The sequence below is a fragment of the Salvia miltiorrhiza genome, chromosome 2 (assembly GCF_028751815.1).
Source record: "Salvia miltiorrhiza cultivar Shanhuang (shh) chromosome 2, IMPLAD_Smil_shh, whole genome shotgun sequence".
In the NCBI taxonomy this organism is placed as follows: domain Eukaryota; kingdom Viridiplantae; phylum Streptophyta; class Magnoliopsida; order Lamiales; family Lamiaceae; genus Salvia; species Salvia miltiorrhiza.
In genome coordinates, this window is record NC_080388.1 from 66,816,583 (window position 1) to 66,841,145 (window position 24,563).

General features: G+C 37.8%; 1 protein-coding gene and 1 non-coding gene across 3 annotated transcripts; one reads left to right on the top strand and one right to left on the bottom strand.

Moving 5' to 3' along the window:
* Positions 1 to 309: 309 nt before the first annotated feature.
* Positions 310 to 7,074, bottom strand: LOC131013195 (homeobox-leucine zipper protein ATHB-15-like). 2 transcript variants are annotated; one of them, XM_057941260.1, is made up of 18 exons: positions 5,974 to 7,074; positions 5,606 to 5,765; positions 5,363 to 5,466; positions 5,009 to 5,099; positions 4,585 to 4,680; positions 4,385 to 4,498; positions 4,216 to 4,299; positions 3,983 to 4,138; positions 3,731 to 3,805; positions 3,529 to 3,635; positions 3,254 to 3,446; positions 2,936 to 3,118; positions 2,742 to 2,822; positions 2,226 to 2,360; positions 1,653 to 1,978; positions 1,321 to 1,426; positions 991 to 1,136; positions 310 to 597 (listed from the first exon to the last, which is right to left on the bottom strand). In XM_057941260.1, exons 1-18 carry the CDS (start codon positions 6,198 to 6,200, stop codon positions 555 to 557), a joined length of 2,427 nt encoding a protein of 808 aa, XP_057797243.1. In that variant the 5' UTR covers positions 6,201 to 7,074; the 3' UTR covers positions 310 to 554. The 2 variants fall into 2 exon arrangements, with proteins under 2 accessions (XP_057797243.1, XP_057797242.1); XM_057941259.1 differs by having other exon boundaries at positions 991 to 1,140.
* A 5,901-nt stretch (positions 7,075 to 12,975) lies between these two features.
* LOC131013706 (small nucleolar RNA R71) lies at positions 12,976 to 13,082 on the top strand. The gene has a single exon (XR_009097794.1). It is a non-coding gene; the product is annotated as a small nucleolar RNA R71 (small nucleolar RNA).
* The last annotated feature ends 11,481 nt before the right edge of the window (positions 13,083 to 24,563 follow it).

Below are 24,563 nucleotides of genomic sequence, written 5' to 3' on the forward strand. Positions count from 1 at the left end.
AAATAAAATCTTGGCACTTATGGCACTAACACTTATAGCACTATTTAGTGCCATAAGTGCCTAACCCGATCCGGCACGCGACCCGCGTGCCTAATCCTACCCGGTCCGCCTCATTAAGGGTAAAAACGTCCAAATCAATAAAAATGGCCAAATTTTGTGTTTTTTCAATATGTGGCCATAAATTGTGTTTTATGCTTCATTTTGGCTACTTCAAAATTTTACTCTATAAAATATGCAGTTCATGAGAGAAAATACGAGAACAGAAACAAAAGATACCAACAGAGTATGCGAAGGTAAAGCTGCAGCATATGCACAATCAAGCAACATGGACTTGAACGCAAAAGCAAGGTCAAACCAGATAACACTGTGCCATAAGCAGTGAACAAAATGAAAATGTATGCAGCTCCATTTAACCAATTTTCTGTTTCTAATAGCTAATCAACGATACCATTAAACAAACGACCAGTTGACGAACATGAAGCAGAAGCAATGTGGGTCGTCGTCTTCGTTTAGAACCTTCCACGCGACGGCTCTCTCGTACGAGATGGGCCGGCTCATACTTGACAAGCAAATGCCACCTTGAAGAGACGCAAAACCCTATGTTGCCAAGACAAACAGCTAATGAGCTCAAAAGAAACTACTAAACGAACACATCGAAACTTACGAAGGGACTTTTACTCTCTTATGCCACAATCTGAAGAAGCGAGGGAAGGCATTATACAAAGAAACTCGTGTAAGACCGTTTGACAAATTAAATATTTGGATCCAAACTCATATCCGATGGCATATTGACACACTCTTACACAAGAATCACTCGGGGTTATATGGTAGCTTCGAAATTGTGCAGTTTCATACCATTTTGAATTTCAAAGTTCTTCAGTTGAGAATGATTAATATTCATACTGTAGTGTAACTATAATAAAATGGTTTGAAATGTGTAAAGATAGTAAGAGCGTAAAATAGTAATTGCATTGCTGCACATTGGCTGACCTGATGCATAATCTGTGGAATCTCCGAGCAGAGGTTCTTCCGACCATGATCATCAAATATCTTCTCCAGAGAGATGTCTTGAAGTGCGACCAAGGTCGTCTCGAGCATGTCGAGACCAGCCTGGTTCGCAAAGGTGAAAACAGGGACTGCCTAGATATTCACGAGTTCACAGCTTGAAATGTTGGAACAATACACAAATGAACTAACAGCAGTTTTCTTTTTTTATTTTTTTACTACAAAATCTAGCCACTACACTACTTAATACAACAAATGTTCATTAAAAACTTGGAATGGCCGACACGTTCGATTGCAGAGGTACAAAAATGTTACCTTCATGGAACAGCACATAATGGCGTCTGAGTGATGCCATAGAGCTTTGAGGATGGATTCACTCCCTTCACCGCTAGACCTAAGAAGCTCGACTCCCATATAGTTCCTACAAGTTTAAGAAGAAACTTTCATCAGCTAAATGATTTGTACTCGTCTATGCAGTATATGTGCCATTTTTTATATGGCGAATCGAAGATATGATAGTTCCATACATACTATATAATCATTTGAGGTAATAAGAAAGTAAGTGTATGAATAATTAATCAAGATAACATCTGGATAGAGGCCATTATACAGCAATGCATTAACAATCATATTCTGATATTGTATACCTGTAACTTTGGCAGATCCAACGAGCAAGGGTATGCGCTTCAGGAGTCCCAAGGGGTGACCGAAGACCAGCATTAGGTCCGAGGTGAGTCGAAGAGAGAGCTAAGGCAACCCTCTGAACAGATGATATTATGCTGCGCACATATTGTCGGGCCATTGATGCAACAGTCTCTTGCATGTGGCTTTCGAATGCAAACTGAAAAGCAATCGTCATGACAGATCTTGTAGTGCTGCTGGTGACAGCAAGGTCGCTCGACGGTTTATTGCCTCCCGTCCCAGTTTCTAGAGCAGATGCAAGGTCTAGAGTGCGATTTGGACTTGATGCTTCCTGTGAAACATTGCAGCCGTTTAAAAGTAGAAGCCGTATAAATGCTGCTGAATTATGAAGTTTCAGTAAAAGCTTCAGCACACTCCTTGTCAAGAGACTTCTGATCAAGTGAAATTTTAGCATCATCGATCTAAGTTATGGTTCCAAAGAGTTACCATATGCTCGTTTCTCCAAAATATTGAGTCTTCATGCAACAAGAAAGGGTAATAAACAAATGGAAGGACCATAGCTACAAAAGAGCACTCACCTTGCTGGAACCAAGAGGGATGATGCGGAAACCAGATGGCAGGAGAGGTGCATCTTCAGCAAAGGAGGCATCAATAGGAGCAAATATAAGTTCAGCACATGTGCCGACTGCATTTTCATCCATGCCACTACAGAGCTGCCAAATTCAAGACGTGCACCAGAGTTCACAAACTTTTGTTGCAGAATAGCAATGAGATACGTAGAAAGCATCGGTTATAATATGATAGGTTCTCCCTGCATGATGCACATTTTCACTTAAAGAGGACTCATCCTCATCCCATCTACGACTCATTTACAGAGAAGACTGTTCTTCAATGTAAAAATCTGTCTCCCACTAGCATAAGATCACTCTCATTTTCCCATACATTAATTAATTTTTTTAGCACAACAACATAGTAAGTTCTCATGCCATTGAGCTCATGTAATTTCATTTCCTTCAGGGAAACGACTCGGAAGTTGAAGAATATTTGCAGAAGGTTTTGTAAGAATTGGGCAGGAATGCGATGGAAATATCTACCTGCAAAAGGAAAACGTCTCTAACCATCATTGCATCTTCAGGCGAGTGGCTGACACCTTCCAACTTAATTACCTCCAGAAGCTATTAGAAACCAAACAATGCGTGCTTATTCAAAGATTGCAAGAAAAGCTATCACAGTAAATTAGAGTCCAATAAGACAGCAAGAGTTGATAAGAATAACACAATGCACTTGCCTCTTCATGCTCGATAGTCTGGGCCAGTGGAAGGACAACCTGACCCCCGAAATTGCCAACTCGAGTACCTAAGAAAGTACACGGACCAATTTTGGCAGCAGATGCTGCGTAAGTATCAATGTTGTCCGCCCACTCTGACCGGTGCTCCCGCAAGAACCTGAGTAGTATCGCGGGAGGCACATTCTGAACCCAAGAGAAAAGAAGAGTGAATGAGAGACTAGGTTCCTACCAAATAATAATGATTGCAATAAAACCAATTATAAGTTGCTAAAGAAATACTAGTGCAAGACACGAAGATCAAACTTTTAATTAAACTACCTGTAAAAGCATTGAAGCCTTGGCACACAAGATGGTATTGCAAATGGAGTTGTATTCACTTGTGAAAGAGATATTCAACCCCATCAATTTATCTGGATTGGAGTTCACAAGAATGGTAACATCGTCCATGCCATCATTACCTAGCAACGTCCACCCATCATCACTGAATCCATTCAGAGCCTCGTTGAATCCCCTGATTGATAATCAAGAAAATTGCACAAATAAGACGCCAAGTACAACCAAAACCAGACTCGTGTGAGGTAGAACGGTCTGACCTGCTCAACCGATGGCCAAGTGCTCGCAGAGCTGCTGGCCTTCTGCCCCAGTTGCTTATATTAGTTTGTGAAATATCCTGAGCCATCTGCCTCAGTTGACGAAGAGCCTGCGAGGGAGAACAAGAGCACCAGAAGGTAAAGACATTAGTGATGCAAAGGATCAACGTGAGCCTATCAGCTCTACATGTTGCACTATTCTCACCGCCATGGTAGCCTTTTGCGAGAGCACCGTCGACGATTCATAGAGAGGGCGCAGCACCTCGGGTACACTCCATGCCTGGTAATGAAAGGGGAAGGGAAACAAAATTGGTGTGTTCTCTGTTTAGCGCCGCCAATAATGTTAATATAAGCTAAATATTTGAGAAAGTGATCTTTGTGAGGGAAAGCACTCGTCTACAACTCAACAGAATAATTCACACAGCACGTTGTAGATGTGGCAGAAATATTTAATTACCTCCAAGTTCATGTGATCAACGATGTGAATGATCGATCCTCCTCCCTCGCAAGGTCTGATCAAGTAACCGCTAGGCAACATCTCCGCCCTCACAAAGTTCTGAACAGGCGGCATGCTGGGACCATTCTGAGTATTGCTAAGTGATCTTTCACAAACCTGAAAATCGAACCGAAAACCAACAACCATTAAATTGGTTCAGAATGCATAATCCAAGTGGAGTTATGGCCACATACCACTAGGCTACCATCATCCATGACTGAAGTATAGCGCAACAACCAAAAGTCACGACCTGGCGCCAAAGTTGTGGGCGCATATAACTAAAAGATTTCGAATATAAAAGCCCCATCAGTAAGAAATACAGAAGGAATATCAAAGGAACACCGTGTTTGCAATCACAATCACCTGCATGTACAAAAGTTCAATGGTTCCACCATTGGCAGTAGGCAGCACATTGAGAACATCCACAGCTCGGCAATCGCGTAACCACGAAGGCCGATCCTTTAGGATTTCTGCAACCTAAAATATACATTGGTAATCAATTGTTCACTCCACACAATCATCACTTAATAATAAGAGTCTACACTAAAATACGGATAACTTACCCTGGTGGGCTCGAGACCGACCAGACCACAAGCTCTAGCTGCCACGCCAGTGCAACCATGAGAAATAGCAACGATTCCAATGGAATCCGGACCAGGCTACTCGAAATTTAATATAAAATCAGTACGTCAAAACTGCTAATATCCATTAAATATACATGCAAACATTATACATCCTATTTGTAGTAAATTATTCAACATGTAGTAGTGAATTAAGTAATCCTCTTTGAACAATAAATAATTAAATTTTATAATATGATAAAAAAAACCTTAAGCCTTCATTAAATTAACCTATGAATGTGTGCACACATCCATAACATATCAAAGTAAAATGCATGCCTATAAAGTGTAAACAATATTAAATCTTGCATACATCAAGACAAAGTAAATAATGCAATAGAGTTAGAGATTCAAGAAAGAAGTGTACCTTCATTCCAGGCATTTGGACCCACTCAACAGCAGTTCCAGTGGCCTTTGAAAGAAACTCTGCTAAAGTTTCTTCTGCAATGGACAAAAGTCTGGAGAAAATACAAAAAGTAAACGAACCTCCATAAGGCACACCCACAAACACGTACTACAAGGTAATTGGGCTCACATAGCATGATAATGACATATATACTCCTCCTTGCTCAATCAAGAAAATGACTCAACAACCATTCCTCCACTACTCACTCGATTTTATAAATGCTACGCTCGATGAACTACACTTAACGTATCCACTGTTCATAATCATACACACACACACATCCGCATGTATACTTGCAAAATAGACCCTACTCACCCTGCAGGACTAGCATCTCTTGGCGGATGCTGCGGCGTCAAGTGGTGTTGTTGACCACTCGTCACCACTGATTCACAGCTTGTGTCTTTTGTGGAAAGTGCATTCTGCAAAAAGGGAGCATAATTGGCCCTATTAAAATATTTCTTGAGACCCCATTTCGAATTACTCAAAATAAAGGCAAATCACGGGATTAAATGTGTAAACTTTGTTACTGAGATTGAGAATACGAGTAAGGATTCTCACGTTTTGCGTATGCTGGCGAAAGTAGCTGTTTTCATACACTAGTTGAGAGACCTGTTTCTGCAGCCTATCGTTCTCCTCCATCAAGAGCTTATTCATGGCTGTCAGCTTCCTGTTCACACCTTGTAACCTCGAAGCCTCTTTCCTTTGCTTCTCTCTGCATCTGTATTTTCAAGCAAATAATAATAACAATAAAAATAACTAGAGATTCGCCTCAAACTTACAACAAAAGTCTGAAACAATTAACCTCAAAAGCATAACACATGGCTTCAAATTGAATATTCAAAATTCAGATTACTTTTTTATAAATTTTACAAATTCAGCTGCGAATTAAACTGCAACAGCAACAAAAAACAACAAATTTTTCTGACCTTCTATTTTGAAACCAAACTTTGATTTGCTTAGGCTCGATGTTGGATAAGATGGGGCATTCACGAATCAGCTGCTGACGCCGTATAGAGCTCGGCTTTGGACAGTCGTGATACAACCTCTCGAGGGCTTCAACCTGCTCCGGCGTGTAACGCACATACTTGCCGTTGTCCAAAGCCGCCGCAGCTGCCGCCGCCGCCGCCTTACTCTCCTTGCAAGACATTGCCATCTCTCTCTCCACAATCACAGTCTTAAAGATCCCAAAAAAGCCACCAGCTCTGGAACTTCAATTCGATTTTTTTAAGTCGCGCAATTGCTCAAATAGTTGGGGGATCAAGACCTTATCCCTTTTGAGAGGACAGAGAAATTCTGAGCTCCTCAAACACAAAAACATATGTCGATTTTTCCAGAAATTTCTTGTTCGCGGAAAGCAAGAAATCACGACAACAGATTGCTGGGAAGAAACGGCGATATTCTTTTTCGCCAAAACCAAAAAAAAAAAAAATCACACCACCACAAATAAAATTATTCCAAAAAATAGTGCTCTCTTTTCACATCATCTCCTCCATCCACCGCGCACGCCTCCAATCCCACAAAATGTCCTCCATAATCACAATTTTCAAGAATTTCAAAGAAAAATATTCTTTCATGCAAAGATCGGAGCTCTCAGCCTCAACCAAAATATCCCATATCATCAGCTGGCCTTGAATATTCTTCCTTTTACTCCACTAAAAATCAGAACTTTCACGAATCAATCGAGATCCCCCATGCATACAAACACACACATATGCGTATATATCATATGATTACAGTTGGAAAGATGGATCTGGGCCGATGACATGAAAACTGAAAAAGGGGTTGTTGGTAAAGAAAAATGGAAGGGGAAAAAGCAGAGTGATTTCACTATTTCGGATTGGTTTAATTCTTTGAAATATGTGGGTTTTTCAGCTGGGTTACTGTGGTTTCTTCATCCCATCGTTGCCTTTTTTGTTACTACTTTTTAGTGTTTGTTTGAATGTATAGGTGTACGTATAGGCGTGTGTGGGGTTTGGAGATACTCTCTTTGATACTGAGGTGTGCAGAAGACACACTGGATTTGGAATATTTTATGAATGGGATTCATGTCTGGACTAAATTGTCCTTTGCATTTCAAATTATTTAAACCTTAATTTTTTTTTTATTTTTTCTTTTTTGAATTGTGAGTTTTGAATATGGTTAGAGCATCGGAGTAAGGCGTTGCCGATCATGTATGGCGTTGCAGAGGGCGGATACTCGAGCATTATTCGAGCCTTCGAGTATGCTCGATCGGGGGGAGAGGGAAGGCGCGCGCAATGCACGCGCCGTAATTAAAAAAAAATAGAGAAATTCGAATTTTGACTGCTTTTCCTCGATTTGCGTGCTTTGACCGACCGTTTTCATTTTTTTTCCCCTTCTTCTCCTCTTTAAAAAACCCCATCTCCTCCATTCTTCTTCACATCTCTTCTTCTCCAATTTTCTTCTCCTCCATTTCTCTTCAAGAATTTTCTTCCTTCATGGATCCTTTCTATGATCCTAATTGGTGCTCCGATCTCTCCTCCGATTATCACCCCGATATGGGAGGAATCAACTTGGAGGAGACCCCACCCGAGGAGGAACCGGTCAGTGCAGAGCAGAGTGCCTCCCAACCAAAGAAGGGCGGCCGGAGGAAGGAAATGGCCACCAAAATCAAGCACGACAAGGAAGTGAGGATCCGTCATACTTACCTTCCCGAGCATACGGATCTCATCGTCCAAGTTTGGACGGAGGAGACTAACGACGCCATCCGTGGGATGGATCAGAAGGGGGAGGCGTATTGGGGCCGGATCCGCGCACGTGTGAACCCCATCATCGGCGCCGACCTTAAGATCCGGTGTTCGCTAATATTTTCACCACGCCGCAAGTATACGGGTAGTTGTAATATATGGAAGCAAGGTCGTATCCCACAAGGATTAGTAGTTCGATCTAAGATTATCCTAATTCATTATGCTAGAGCTATTTAGACTAAACAAGGAGGTGAGTGGTTTGATTATCAAACTAAATAACAAGTTCAAAGACAAAGTAAATCAAGCAAACAAAGTGGATTAATTAAGTGATGAAGGTGGTCTAGGGATTAGGCATCGATGAATTAGCAACGGACTTCAATTTAGCTCAATATTAGTCTTGATATTCCTATTTATCTAGAGTGATCTCCCAACTAGTTCTAGCCCCCTCCCGGACGACTAAAACGGTAGATTACGGGTCATAGTTGCCGTCCCCGGTCAACTTCTAACCTATAACTCCCAAAAGCACACTAAGATCGGTAAACTCTCACCCAACTCTCAACCTCCCGGTTTATTGAGTCGATATGTTTCAAACACCTAATCTATTGCAATTATCCTCTCCCGATTCAAATTACAAATTAGAAATGCATAGAAAGTGGCCAACAATCCATACAAGAATTAAAGCTAGGGCTTGAAAAGATAATAACAAGGAAATAATCAAGACATATATTAAGCTTAATAATCAATCCATTACATAATCTACTAGCCTAACCCCCAAACCAATGGGGGATTTAGCCTATCATGCTTACAATCAAAATACTTAATTCAAGGAAATTCATAAATGAAAGAGAGAGAGAGTAAGAGGTGACAAATCCTATTAAATTAGCTTCCTTCAATCTCCTCTCTTCTTCAATGTCCTTCCAATCTTGGTGGTTGAGTGTAGTTATGGAGGCTAGGGCTTGGGTATGGAGGTAGGAGAGTGTGTTGAATGTTGGGGAAGATGAGTGATATGAGAAAAAAGGGGAAAAATGGGGTTTTGGGGCAAAAATCGCGTCTGGGCCCACCAAAAGGAGGATCCCCGCTTCTTCCCCGCGGTCACGGCATGAACCGCGGTTGAAAACGCGGCTGGAAGCAGGGGAGGCCGCGGTCATGCCCCGCGGCCGCGGCTCGGACCGCGGGTGCCTCTAAAAAACGTTCTGGACTGCTCTGGAGCAGAGGCCCGCGGTCGGGCCCGCGGCCGCGGCCCGGACCGCGGGTTACTGGGCAAATTTGGAGCAGAGGCCCGCGGTCGGGCCCGTGGCCGCGGCCCGGACCGTGGTCGCCTGGGCTTTATGCGCAGTCCGCTTGTTCGGCTCCGTTCTCCCTCGTCCGAACTCGGATTTGGTCGCCGTTTGCGCTCACGGATTCCTCTCGAGACGTACTTCAATTTCATGTCTTCAAAATCCTCCAATTAATCCTTGATGTTTCCTGAAATCACTCCAAAACTACACCAAGAAATCAAAACTTCACAAAACTCAAAATTGGGATACAAACACATATTAGCAATCAATTCAATGGGGGAAAAAGACAACAATTCATGCGATATTGAGGTACGAAAACCATGTTTGTCAACCCCCCAAACTTAAAGCGTTGTTTGTCCCCAAACAACAAAGAGAAGAAAAATAAAAGATAACAAACATGTGAGAATGAATTGGTGTCATTTCAAGGGCTTCAAATTTTTTTCAAATGAGTATCACAAGTAGATGTGCATTTCAAGAAATCACAAGTGTCAATGAGTTCTACATTAGAGCCTTCCAAGCTTGAATCCTCACAAAGGTGGATGTTTCAATGATGCACTCGACTCTCAAGTGTTTAGATTGGACGTGTTTGCACTCAAATTGAAACAATGTATGCAATCTACCATAAGCTTGCCATTTATCCTAACTCTCTATACTTCAATGTGTTATAAATAATGATCAACAAGGGCTTTTCTTGGGTTGTAATGAGGGCTCTTTGGTAAGGTGAGTAGTTTTTTTAGGCAAAGTGACTCATCCCACAATCTAATAATCACAATGAACAAATCAACTTCACCATTTCTCTTATCAATCAAAAACCAAAATCCCTACATTTCTTCTTTTCATCCTTAGTAATACTTATCATGACTATGATTCAAAAGGCAAATCACTCTCCTTTATGCTCTTTTATTCACATTCATTTTCATTTCTTTTTCTTTTTGAGCTCATAGGGGACTAGTGATTTTCACTCAATCAAAGCTTGATAAGCAATTTCAATCATTTCTCAAACTTTTTTTCTTCATCAAAGCAACCACTAACACTCTAAGTTCTACCCCTCTATCATTGGTTTATTCAAAGAAAGGCTATAAGGCACAAAAGGGGTAAACTAGGATCATATGAGAATTTAGACACAATTTGAGTTAAGTGGCTAACAAAGATGGCCTTAAATCACTTCAATATTAACAACACATATACTTTTATTTTCAAGAGAGGACTCATGGCAAGTTCTAGAGACCAACATACATGCTCAATTGATTTACACTCAAGAACAAAATGAGATTGTAAATGTATGACAATCAAAGGCTCAATTCTCACAAGCTCATTTCTTTTTCAAGTTCTTGGAGGTACAATATTTAGCTCATTGTCACAAGTTCAAACTCTACATGCAAAATCAACACGCGATACACAACAACTTTTTTTTTTCAAAAACAACAATCATAAGCCCCAAAACCAATCAATTCATCATCAAAATATTTGCTACAATTATCTCAAGCAAAACTAAAACAAAAATATCAACCCAACTAACTCTCAAGCTTTCATTTATTCAACAATAACAAAAACAAGACACTAAAACTAAAACAAACAAAAACAAGTAAAGCAAAAGATAGATGAGACAACTAATCCATCTTTCCCCTCCCCCCAAACTTATTTCACACAAAGTGGAAATGAGTTTGGAAGAAAAGAGAAGGAGAAGTTGTCTCGGACTCACAAAAAAAAAACTAACATAAAAAAAAAAAAACCACACACATATATAAATATATAGATAGATTAATATATAAATACCTATGTATGTGCGTACTTATTGAACTTGCAAAAATTAAAGGGTACCTTGTTGGGGTGCCTCCCAACTAGCGCTTAGTTTAACGTCGTGAGCTCGACGTCTTCATGATGGTGTCATGGCTCGGGGACGGTGCCAACGAACACTTCAACTTTTGATTTCAAGGGCAAACACGCCTTGATTCTTTCCTTCTTAACCACAAAGGTTCTTCCATCCTTATTTCTCAATTCAATTTCTCCTTTGTTGAAAACATTGTTGATTTTGAAAGGACCCGACCATTTTGATCTTGGCTTTTTCGGAGGTAGTGAGTGACGGAAAGTGAGGAGAAGGACTTCATCATCGGGTGCAAACTCTCGTTTATGCATCATCTCGTCATTAGCACTTGTTGTCCTCTCCTTGTAGAGGCTTGACTTCTCAAATGCGTGATACTCATCTAACTCATTGAGTTTGAGTACACGGTTTTGCCCCGTTGGATGTATCTCATTCTCACCAAAGAATGCATACTTCAAGTGTGTGGGGAGAAGCTTCAACTCCAAGCTTGGAGCTTTCTCCTCTCCTTTTGCTTTCTTCAATCTTTCCTTCAAGTTGATGCAAGGTTCGATCACTTGCATCATTTTGCATTCCTCCATTTTCATTCTTTCTTTCCCATCTTTGTGCTTGGGAGCTTTGTGGATTGAGAAGGTAACATTCTCATCATTCACTCTCAATGTGAGCTTGCCCTTTGCAACATCAATTTGGGCCCTCCCCGTTGCCAAGAATGGACGTCCAAGGATCAAAGGTACATCCTTGTCCTCAACCATATCCAACACCACAAAATCCACCGGAAAAATGAATTTGTCAACCCTCACCAAGACATCCTCCACTATCCCTTTAGGATATGAAACGGAACGATCCGCCATTTGTAAAGCAATCGTGGTTGGCTTAATGGTTCCTATTTCAAGCTTGTTGAAGATGGAGAGAGGCATCAAATTTATGCTTGCTCCCAAATCACACAAGGCCTTTCCAAAACGACCATTTCCAACATCGCATGGGATAGTAAAGCTCCCGGGATCCTTCATCTTGATAGGTAGCTTCTTTTGAAGAACGGCACAACATTCTTCGGTGAGGTTGACCGTCTCAAATTCTTCCAATTTCTTCTTCTTGGATAGAACTTCCTTGAGAAATTTTGCATACTTGGGCATTTGTTGCAAAGCTTCAACAAGGGGGATGTTGATATTCACCTTCCGAAAGATTTCAAGGAATTTGGAGAACTCACTCTCCACATTCTTCTTGGGAAGCCTTTGAGGAAAGGGGATTGGTGGGCAATAAGGAGGTGGAGCTTTGTACACTTCCTTCTTCTTTTCTTTATCATTTTGCATTTTTGAAGAAATGCCTCCATCATTGCTCTTCTCTATTTCAACCATGTCCTCCTCTCCCAAGCACATCTTGGACTCTTCAAAGGTTGTCTCACCTAGTATGTTAATAGCTTTGCAATGCTCCTTAGGGTTTACAATTGTGTTGCTTGGAAATTGCCCTTGTTGGCGTTGATTGCTTAAAGATTCGGCAATTTGTCCCACTTTCATCTCAAGCATTTTCAATTGGGTCGCTTGAGCCTCCAACCTTTCATCGGTTCTCGTCATGTGGGCTTGAGTGGCCATCATGAATTTCATTAAAATTTCTTCAAGGTTGAGTTTCTTCTCTTCCTTGATCATACCATCGCTTACCGCAAATCCGGGTGGTGGTTGCAAGAAGTTGTTGGGATTACCATAGGCAAGATTTGGGTGGCGATTTGTTTGAAATCCTTGATTGTATTGCCCTTGATACCCTCCTTGGTGTTGAGGATGAAAGTTTCTAAAGCCTCGATTATTGTTAATGTAGTTCACATCCTCAATATTGGTTCGTTCCTCCACTATAGGCTCCGGCTTTGATGTGGACATAGCATCAATTTTGCTATTCATAGCGGTCAATTGAGCCGTCAAAAGAGCTATCGGATCCGAGCTTGTTGTAGCCGCCACCTTCTTCAAAATAGTCCTCTCCCCCGGAAATTGGTAGCTATTTGCGGCTAAATTTTCAATGATGTGGGCGGCCTCCTCGTGGCTCTTCTCCAACAATGCTCCATTGGCCGATGCATTCATGTCTCTTTGCATCTCACCACTACACCCGGTATAGAATGAGCAAATAATGGTGTTTTGATCCAAACCATGGTTGGGACACTTCCTTATCATCTCTTTGAATCTCTCCCAAGCTTCATAGAAGGTCTCTCCATCGAATTGATGAAATTGGACAATGTCCTTCTTCATCTTCATTGTCTTACTTGGAGGGAAGAACTTGATAAGGAACTTTTGAGTCATTTTCTCCCATGTAGTGATGGAACCAATCTCCAAAGATTGATACCATGTCTTGGCCGTGCCCCTTAGTGAGAAGGGAAAGAGTCGGAGTCGAATGGCATCCTCCGGGACTCCATTTATCTTGATAGTATCGCATATCTCCAAGAAATTGCCGAGATGTCCATTCGGGTCATCTTGAGAAAGACCGGCAAATTGATTTTGTTGCACCATGTTGATGAGACTCGCCTTGAGTTCAAAATTGTTGGCATTGATTCTTGGGGCATGCACTCCCCCTTGTTGGACCACGGGTTGGAACATATTGCTAATAGGTGGTGGTGGTGGTGCATTCCTTCGAGCCTCTTGCTCATTGATACGCCCTTGCATAGCCTCCAACTGTCTTTGGAGTTGGAGGATCAATTCTTGATTTTCCATCATGTTTCCCTCCATTTCTTTCTCTCTTCTTGCTCTTGCTTTGTTGTGTCGGCAAAATGCTTCAACCTCAAGGTCAATGGGTATAAGAGGTGCACCCTTAGACCTTGTGTTCATACACTACCTACCAACCAAAAAGAAACAAAGAGTCAAGACACAATCTTAAAATTGAAAATAAAAATAAAGCAAGTAAAATGTCCAAAGTAGTTAAGCACAATGATTCAAAATATCACAAGTAATCAAACTAAACTAATCCCCGGCAACGGCGCCAAAAACTTGTTCGCTAATATTTTCACCACGCCGCAAGTATACGGGTAGTTGTAATATATGGAAGCAAGGTCGTATCCCACAAGGATTAGTAGTTCGATCTAGTGATTATCCTAATTCATTATGCTAGAGCTATTTAGACTAAACAAGGAGGTGAGTGGTTTGATTATCAAACTAAATAACAAGTTCAAAGACAAAGTAAATCAAGCAAACAAAGTGGATTAATTAAGTGATGAAGGTGGTCTAGGGATTAGGCATCGATGAATTAGCAACGGACTTCAATTTAGCTCAATATTAGTCTTGATATTCCTATTTATCTAGAGTGATCTCCCAACTAGTTCTAGCCCCCTCCCGGACGACTAAAACGGTAGATTACGGGTCATAGTTGCCGTCCCCGGTCAACTTCTAACCTATAACTCCCAAAAGCACACTAAGATCGGTAAACTCTCACCCAACTCTCAACCTCCCGGTTTATTGAGTCGATATGTTTCAAACACCTAATCTATTGCAATTATCCTCTCCCGATTCAAATTACAAATTAGAAATGCATAGAAAGTGGCCAACAATCCATACAAGAATTAAAGCTAGGGCTTGAAAAGATAATAACAAGGAAATAATCAAGACATATATTAAGCTTAATAATCAATCCATTACATAATCTACTAGCCTAACCCCCAAACCAATGGGGGATTTAGCCTATCATGCTTACAATCAAAATACTTAATTCAAGGAAATTCATAAATGAAAGAGAGAGAGAGTAAGAGGTGACAAATCCTATTAAATTAGCTTCCTTCAATCTCCTCTCTTCTTCAATGTCCTTCCAATCTTGGTGGTTGAGTGTAGTTATGGAGGCTAGGGCTTGGGTATGGAGGTAGGAGAGTGTGTTGAATGTTGGGGAAGATGAGTGATATGAGAAAAAAGGGGAAAAATGGGGTTTTGGGGCAAAAATCGCGTCTGGGCCCACCAAAAGGAGGATCCCCGCTTCTTCCCCGCGGTCACGGCATGAACCGCGGTTGAAAACGCGGCTGGAAGCAGGGGAGGCCGCGGTCATGCCCCGCGGCCGCGGCTCGGACCGCGGGTGCCTCTAAAAAACGTTCTGGACTGCTCTGGAGCAGAGGCCCGCGGTCGGGCCCGCGGCCGCGGCCCGGACCGCGGGTTACTGGGCAAATTTGGAGCAGAGGCCCGCGGTCGGGCCCGTGGCCGCGGCCCGGACCGTGGTCGCCTGGGCTTTATGCGCAGTCCGCTTGTTCGGCTCCGTTCTCCCTCGTCCGAACTCGGATTTGGTCGCCGTTTGCGCTCACGGATTCCTCTCGAGACGTACTTCAATTTCATGTCTTCAAAATCCTCCAATTAATCCTTGATGTTTCCTGAAATCACTCCAAAACTACACCAAGAAATCAAAACTTCACAAAACTCAAAATTGGGATACAAACACATATTAGCAATCAATTCAATGGGGGAAAAAGACAACAATTCATGCGATATTGAGGTACGAAAACCATGTTTGTCATCCGGCAACTTCAAGGCCACTGGGCCCGAGTAGCAGCGGATGTGCGTCTCTGGGAAGCTATTTAGGTGGAGACGCGCAACAATTGGCCCTCCGGTCATTCGGATGATATGCTTCGTGACAAGGCCCAAATCCTCTTCAAGGCTCGAAGCCCACAAAAGGCCGCATTCAATTTTTGGAACCCGTGGAAAGTTCTCCGGAACAATCCCAAGTTCAAGTCGATGTACCTCCTTGGAGACGTGCATGCCTCCAAGAGGACAAAGACTACGGAAGAGGGCGGTTTCACCACCTCGGCGTCGGGTGAGGAGATCTCTTCTTCCCGGCCCATTGGCAACAAGGCGGCAAAGGGGAAAGGGAAGGCATCAGCGTCGCATACGAGCTCGGATCCTCCACTGGAAATAGTGGAGAGGTTGGACAGGTCCGACCAGCAGATGAGGGCATTCACCGCCCAGTACCAGCGGAGGAACGATATCAAGGAGAAGGAGCTCGATATGCAGCTCCTGAACGCGGATACGACGCACATGACGGACGCACAAAGGGCATTGCACGCGTCCATGGTCGCCGACGTGCTCAGGCGTCGTGGTCTAGACTAGGATTTTAATTATGTAATTTTAATGATGGGGTAATATTTAATGATGGGGTAATATGATGTTTAGGTGTTGTTAATTTTTATGTAATTTTTTTTTTTATGTTTTAGGTGTTTTAAAATTTTATGTTTAATGGCGTATTTAACTATTAGAAAAATATGTTATTTAAATTATGCAATTAAATTTAAAGGAAAAACATAAAAATCAAAACTAATGTTATCAAGTAGGCTATCAAGTAACCCCAATGCAGCACTACCTACTCAATAACACAACCACTATCAAGTAGGCTATCAAGTAACCCCATTGTGGATGCTCTTAGAGTTGATATTTTGGTAACACTTTCATTTTATTCACTACTCCCTCCGTCACATTGTATGTGAGACCTTTTTTTTTACACGAAAATTAAGAAAAATATATTTTTATTTGTAGGTGAAAAAGTGAAAATGTGTTTAAATGGTAAAATCTTTATAAAAAAATGAAAGAGTCTCACTTACAGTGGGACGCCTTAAATAGAAAGAGTCTCAGATACAGTGGAACGGAGGGAGTATAACATTTTATTTAAATACTCCTCCGTCTACTAAATAAGTATCTATTTTATGATGACATAGATTTTAAGTAGATGAAATCTTTTATCCCGCAATTTAGTGTATGTCACTGTGTTTCACTCTTAGGATCAATTTGGTAGTCCACTTAAGGTCTCATTATGTAATTACTCGGTCTTTTTCTCCGTTCGGTAGGGCGGTAAAATAAAGCGAGAAGCCCGAGTTTGGGGTTGGGCCCGAGTAAAAAATATTGTTCCTCAAGAGAAACAGATACGGGGTCACCCTCGATTATTGATACTGAAATGCTATAGTGACCCTTGTTTAATTTATTGTTCTCAAATTTGCCCCCAATTTCGATCGAAATAAGTGCACATTGCTTATAAATGACACTATAACATTGTAAATGACACTTTGTATAATTGACACTATTCAGAAATATCAATGACACTTCCTGCAATTGACATTATAAGATTGTAAATGACAATATAAGATTGAAAACGGCACTATAACATTTAAATGTTACAATCTCGTTTATATAATCGAATAGTGTTAATTGTAGGGAGTGTCATTTGTATAACTGAATAGTGTCATTTACACGATTTGAGTCATGGTGTGGGTTCAGATCAGGATACGGTTCAGGGTTTGGGTGCGGGTCAATCTAATTGTACGGTACACCCGATTGTACCGTACTTGGGTGAAAAAATGGTAGAACTCGAGGAGGTCTCAGCATAAGCAACAAAATGGCTACAACGATACCCACATTCTCGTTGGGCATTGATATATATATATATATATATATATTGAGTGTCGAGAAATTCAATCAATGGATTCTTGAAACTTGGGACCTACCAGTGACTCAGGTGATTGAACAGATGAGGTGGAGTTTGAGGTCCTCTCAACTGAGCGTTTAGACATTGTGAACATTAGAACGCATTCATGTTCATGTCGTAATTGGCAGCTCTACGGATTATCATGCTCACATGCCGTTGCTGCCCTCATCTCCTCCAAGAACCATATAATATGCTTTCACAATACTTCATTGTGGCTAGTTACACTACTGCATATGTTGAGGTTTAATAAACTTCACTTTTGTTATGTTGGAGATTGAACAATTTTGAACAATTTGATGTTAACTTTTTTATGTTGGAGATTGAGATCTTTTGTTATGTTGAATTTCTATTAATTAATGTGATATAAGACTTTTTTTGTGGTATATATTTGGTTGAATATGTTGCATTAATATTGTGTTAATATGTTAAATACTTTTATATAAATAAAATAAAAGGTATTCTATAAAATCTGTTATCTTTAGAGATGGAATAGCGACGGAATTTTCCGTCTCTAATCCCTAGTTAAATATAAACAACCAAACGACAATAATTTTTTAACGACGGAAAATTCCTTCGTTAGTCTGTCGTTAAAACTAACGATAAAATATTTTTTTGTCGTTATTTTTGCTAGCGATCATGAATCTAATTAAATTCGAAATAAATCAGTCACCATTCCATTGTTAACGGTCTTTATCGACGGAATTTTAATTTTTAGTGATGAAGTAATCGGCTGATTTTTTGTAGTGATTCTATTTATATCAATTTATATCAATATGCTCTTTGAGAAGAAAAAAAATGTTTTCAATATTCTTTTTTATTTGTTTAATATGCAAAATTTATTCAAATTAATGAGGAATCAGACTACAATTTATTAGTATATGAATGCACAAAAAAAAAGTTACATAGTAATTTGTTATTTTGGAGGGACCAAAGGTGATTTGTTTTATATTGTAAAATAACTACATCTACTTCATTTATATTTTCAATTTTTTTAACCTTTAGTTAGTTTATGTAATTTGTTTTTTTTTTTTTATTGTTGGTGTCATTTTATATATTTCAATAACTTAGAGTGCCATATTGTCGGCAGGGAATAACTTAGAGTGCCATATTTTATAATCATTATAATTTCATTTTATGTATGGTATTTTATGCATATTTTATAACACTTCTAATTTGTTAGGAATAAATTACATAGTATAATATTATTCTAATTTTTCATGAAAATTATTAAAATAACTTCAAAATTTGTTTAAAATAAAAACTTATGTACAAAGAAAATGCCTGTTTTCATAAAAATAAAATAAAAAAGAAGAAGAAGAGGAGGAGGAGGAGGAGGAGGAGGAGGTAGTTAAGCGCGATGGCGCCTATCGGTAAAAACCGTAAAATAAAGCAACCGCTGGAATTGCTTGAATTTACATATCTCATCAAATCAAATAATTCAACGATCGAGGTTGATTATTGTTTGACTGATTAGCCTCGTCAAAGTTTGGTCTTACTAGCAGTCGCCACAGAGTCAATCGCAATTTCAAAATTAAGTTACCTAGCATACAAACTCTTTTTATTTAGGCTAAATATCAAGCATATCTCAAATCATATTCGAATTTTCTATTATACTCTTAATAATCAATTTTTACCAATTAATATTTGAATTATGAAAAAATCTATAAACTTCTAGGTACTTGAAAATTTAGTAAGATCTTTAGGAATTTAATGTGACCGACTTAATGTGTGTGAAAAAACGATTTGTTTTTAATACTATTAAAATTCAAGCTACGCCAAATTTATAAAGATCTCTCAACTTTCAGCTGTTAATTTTTTTTCTTAGATATAATTGAAATATATAAATTAGTTAAAGTCAATAGCTGAAAAATAGAAATTATTTGAAATATATTTATCTATCTAACTTTTTATCTAACTTGATTCTTCACATCGATTATATGGACTGTTAATTACTTGCATTTTTTTGTATTGGGTTGTCAAACTTTAATTACTTATATATGTTTTAATTATATATTTAACAACTTTCATCTGCGTCATGAATGGAATCATCAAACTTGCTTCTTCTTCTTTTTGCTATTATCAATTATCATAACCTGAAATAAGCATTGCATTGTGATTGAATATACTTAATCACACCACGGCAACATAAATTTTAACAACTCAATTATTGATTCATAAAAGAATGCTTGGAAACCCCTAGTATAGTATAAAAAGGTTACATTGTAATAACTCAATTAAGTGGAAAATTAATGTAAGTACCAAATATCTAAAGGAAGAGAATTCGTTACCCAATTTATCTAATCTCTTCATTACTTAATGGGAAAAATTAACATGATTTTCTGCTTAATTAGATACTCCCATGTACCAGCATGTCATGTTCATCATCACATCTTAATTGATTGAGTATTTCTATATTTATTTTAGTTGATCGAGCCTATAAAGTTTTTATTTTGTAATATATATATATATATATATATATATATATATATATATATATAAGGTTGAGTTCAACAGAGAATTATCTTTTTCGAGAGAACGAACAAATCTATATATTTTACGAACAGATCAACATAAGTAATGAACAGACGTATTTAATAAAAATATAGAAAAACTCGCCACCAGCAGGATTCGAACCCGGGGCAAATTGTTGTTCATGCGGTACATTGATCTGTTCATTAAAACTATACATCTGTTGGTTTTTATTTTGCGAATTCTCTATTCTCCACAATATTTAGCTTCTCTGTTGAACCCTTCTATATATATATATATATATATATATATATATATATATATATATATATATATATAGGGGGCCGCTCCAATGAGACCCCCTAATTTTAGTGGGATCTAGGGCACGATCCGATGCGTTTATTTTATCAATCCTATGGTTGATATTGTATCTGGAGGGTGATTTTTTTTCGCAGGGTTCGAATCCTGGAGGGAGCAGAATATTTTAAATTTTGTTATTCATCAGTATATACTGCATTGTTCATTAGTATATACGGTCATGTTCATCAGTATATATGTCTTATTCATTACAAATTTTTAAATTTTATTTTTCATCAGTATATACATCTTGTTCATTAGATATACGTTTTGTTCATTAGTATTATATGTCTTATTCATTGTCCTAGTGTTTCACGAAAAATATGGGGTCTCACTGGAGCGCGCCCCTATATATATATATATATATATATTGAGTTCCATATAGAATTATCTTTTTCGAGAGAATGAATAAAGGGTTGGAATTTAAAGTACTCGTTTTGATAACATGTCTTACAAAACTACCCAAAAGCACAATTGATGCTGATAGGTTTGCATGGTTTTTTTGTAAAAGTTTTTACACTTTTTTTACACAAGTACAATTGTGTAAAAATATGTGTAAGATATGTAGTTAAAAATGGTTCAAAATCTGAGAAATGTGTATTTATTGTAAAGTCACGTCACTTGGTAACCCTAAAATGCTTTAAGTCAACTAAGGTTTACTAGGGGCTAGTTGATCCATTAGCTTCAAAACAGAATTTTGTTTCACAATATACTTAAATTTCAATTTTTCAGCCTTCGTATTAATGTTTTAGTACACACAAACGTGTCCTCATTTTTTCAAACTTAAGGCATTTTAGGGTTACAAAGTGACGTGACTTTACAATAAATACACATTTATCAGATTTTGAATCATTTTTAACTACCTATCTTACATATTTTCATACTCAATTGTACTTGTGTAAGAAAAATGTAAGAACTTTTACAAAAAACCATGCAAAATATATCAACATCAATTGTGTTTTGGGTAGTTTATAGGACATATTGTGTTTTGGGTAGTTTTATAACATATGAATAAATTTATACATTTTACGAACAGATCAACATAACTAATGAACAAACGTATTTAGTAAAAATAGAGAAAAACTCGCCACCATCAGGATTCGAACGCAGGCCAAAATGTTGTTCATGCGGTACAATGATTTGTTTATGAAAAGTATAAATCTGTTCGTTTTTGTTTCACGAATTCTCTATTCTCTAATATATAACATTCTCTGTTGAACCTTTTTCTCTCTCTCTCTCTCTCTCTCTCTCTCTCTCTCTCTATATATATATATATATATATATATATATATATATATATATATGAAAAAGTTCAATGGAAAAATATAAATGTTGTTAGAAAGGCCGGAGAAACAATCTCATCCACTCAATTAACATAATTTAATGATATATGATCAATCCTAAATTCAATGTTCAAAATTTGATGAACATATCAATAATTTTGATGAATATATCAATGATTTTGATGAACGAATATATTTGTTGAAAAATCTGGCATTCCGGAGTTAGGTTCCATGGAGAAATTAAATTTTTGGCGGAGTGACGAGATTTTCACCATATTAAATAAAATGGTTAATAGCAGGAAAATACACGAACTATTTTTTGATTTGCATTTTGCACATCACCTTCAAACATAGTCCCAAAATACACCACCTTTTAATTTAGTTGCAATTTGCACATGCGTTGACCACCACCTTGATCGGTGTTGACGTGGCGCTCGAAATTTTCAGACTTGGACTCACCGGCATTCAAAACGACGTTTCGCAAATTATCAATCTGTTCCACGTTTCGCAAATTCGCAAAATATATATAGAAATGAATACATTTGGAATAAATATAGATCATAGGATCAATTAATATAAATGATTGAGATTTCTTCTCAATTCTCTAGATATTTGTATTTTTCTATGGATCTTTTCCATATACATATAGGGTTAGGTTCAACTGAGATTTCTAAATATTTTTTGAAATTGCGAAATGTTGAACAAATCAATAATTGTGATGAACATGTAATAATTTTGATAAACACGAGTTCAAATTCTGGAGTGAACATATTAAATAAAATATGTCACGTTCATCAAAATTATATACATGTTCATCAAAAAATTTCAGCGAAATTGATAACTATTAGATTACATAAATTAGATGGATTAGATCTAATCTCAATTTTACAAATATTTAGAAATCTCAATTTAATCTTTCTGTATACATATAAAGTTAAGATTAAGTGAGAATCACATCTTTTCGTGAGAACGAATAACTATAAATAAATATACAAAATACATGAACAAAAGATAGGCAGGTCGTGAACAATTATAATACATAAAATACATGAACAAAAGATGATCAGATCTTGTGTGCATGCTATATTTGACTGCTCAATCTTACTCTCTCGTTCTCGATTCTCACAAAAAAAATAATCTGATTCTCACTTGATCCTTTAATCCTCATCATATATATATATATATATATATATATATATATATATATATATATATATATATAGGGTGTGGTTCTAGAGATAACTACATTATTTGTGAGAACGGGAGAACCATCAAATCTAATGCATTCACTGTAAAAATTAATGCATTCGCTGTTAAAATTAATGCACTCAAAAAAATAAAAAAAATTGCTCCCTCCAGGATTCGAACCCAGGATCTGCATTCATCCAACAAGATGATGTATCCACCGTAGATCTTGATGATCGAATGGCTGAAAATGGTTCTCCGTTCTTTTTTTATTTATGGTTCTTTCCTGAACCTCTCCCTATATATATATATATATATATATATATATATATATATATATATATATAGGGGAGGGTTAAAATAAAAACACTTTTTAAAATATAAAATATAAACAATTTTCAGTCCTTAGATCATCAAGATCTACGGTTGACTCGTAACCCTGTTGGATGAATTTGTGGTCCTGAGTTCAAATCCTAAAGGTAGCAAAAATTAATTTTTCACAATTTGTAACCATGTTGAATGAATTCATACGCGTTCTACATAAAATGCGTACATTGAAAAACGTTTTAATTTTTATTTTAAGAAGTGTTTTTACGGTAACCCTTCCCTATATATATATATATAAAGTATTAATTCCAGGAGAGGTCATGAACAAAAATTATAGTACAAACTCTTAACACAAACCACAAATTAAATTACTTCATTCGTCTCATTACAAGTGGCTCAAAACTTTTCAACACGAAAATTAAGGAGAAAATGTAAATTGATTAAAAGTGGTAGGACCTATACGACTATACGATTAAATTTTTTCTATTTATGAAAATATGCCATTTATAACGGGACGGCCCAAAATAGAATAAATGTCATTTTTAGTGGGACGGAGGAAGTATATGATTGCATACATTAATTGCTTAGATAATGTAGTTAAATTGAAAATAAAAATTACTCCCTAAAATTCAATAAAATAATATTATTTCACGATTACATTGTATTAAAATTTAAAACTACTAAACGTGAAAAGATAGTGGCAAAAGAAAGAAAGAAAATGAAAATTTTGTGGAGTGAGATGATGATGATGACAACAACGATGGATGTTTGGGTGGTGGGAGATGGTGACATCTATCAATCCATCATATAACTTCTTGTTGGGACTGCATAATTATTCTTACTTTTCTGTTTTGAACATACACTCAATTAAAGAAAAACGTTACAGGAAAACCTTTTTTGCTATAAATGTCAATTTAAATTGAATAGTTGTACTTTTATTAGTGAAACATATCTAATTTCGGTGCTTTCACTATTATTTATTTTATTTTCATTTAATTTGGTGGTTATTTTTTTTTTTACCTATTTTCAAAGATAAAAAGTAAAAAATGCTCACTATAATGCTCACTATAAAAACTATTATAAAAAAAAAAAATGCACATTTTAAGTTTAAAAAAATAAAATTGTCCTTACTTAAATGCATGTTAAACTTATCCCGACTCATGTATCCTAACTCTAGCTTAGAGCATCTACTATGGGGGCTTGGAATTGGGCTCGAGCCCCCACTCTCGTTGTCGTGCCCCTGCAGGTGCGCGAGCCCTCCCCGAAATTCCGCTCAGGGCTCAGAGTAATATTTGGTTGGACACGTGCTTTGCACAACCCAATCACATTCTTTCGTCTAATTTTTTTAAAAAATGAAGAAAAAAAACAAAAATTCAAACTTACCGTTGGAATGCTACCGTTGATAGAGTCGTTCAACGGCTCTTTTACTTTATTTTTTTTATTATTCTTTTAATTTTCCATTATATATCTCAATTATCCATTCACTTCCTACAAAAAAAATGTCATCATCCAACAATTTTTCCTATGACGAAGAAGTTCCGAACCCACAACTTTCTCCTCTTCCTGATCCAATGTAAAATCCCAAATGATTTTTCACGAGTCTTGCTTCCTATTTCTTGCAAGTGGTGAGTTCTTATCGATTTGATCCTCCTCCTCAATCGAAGAGGAAGCGTC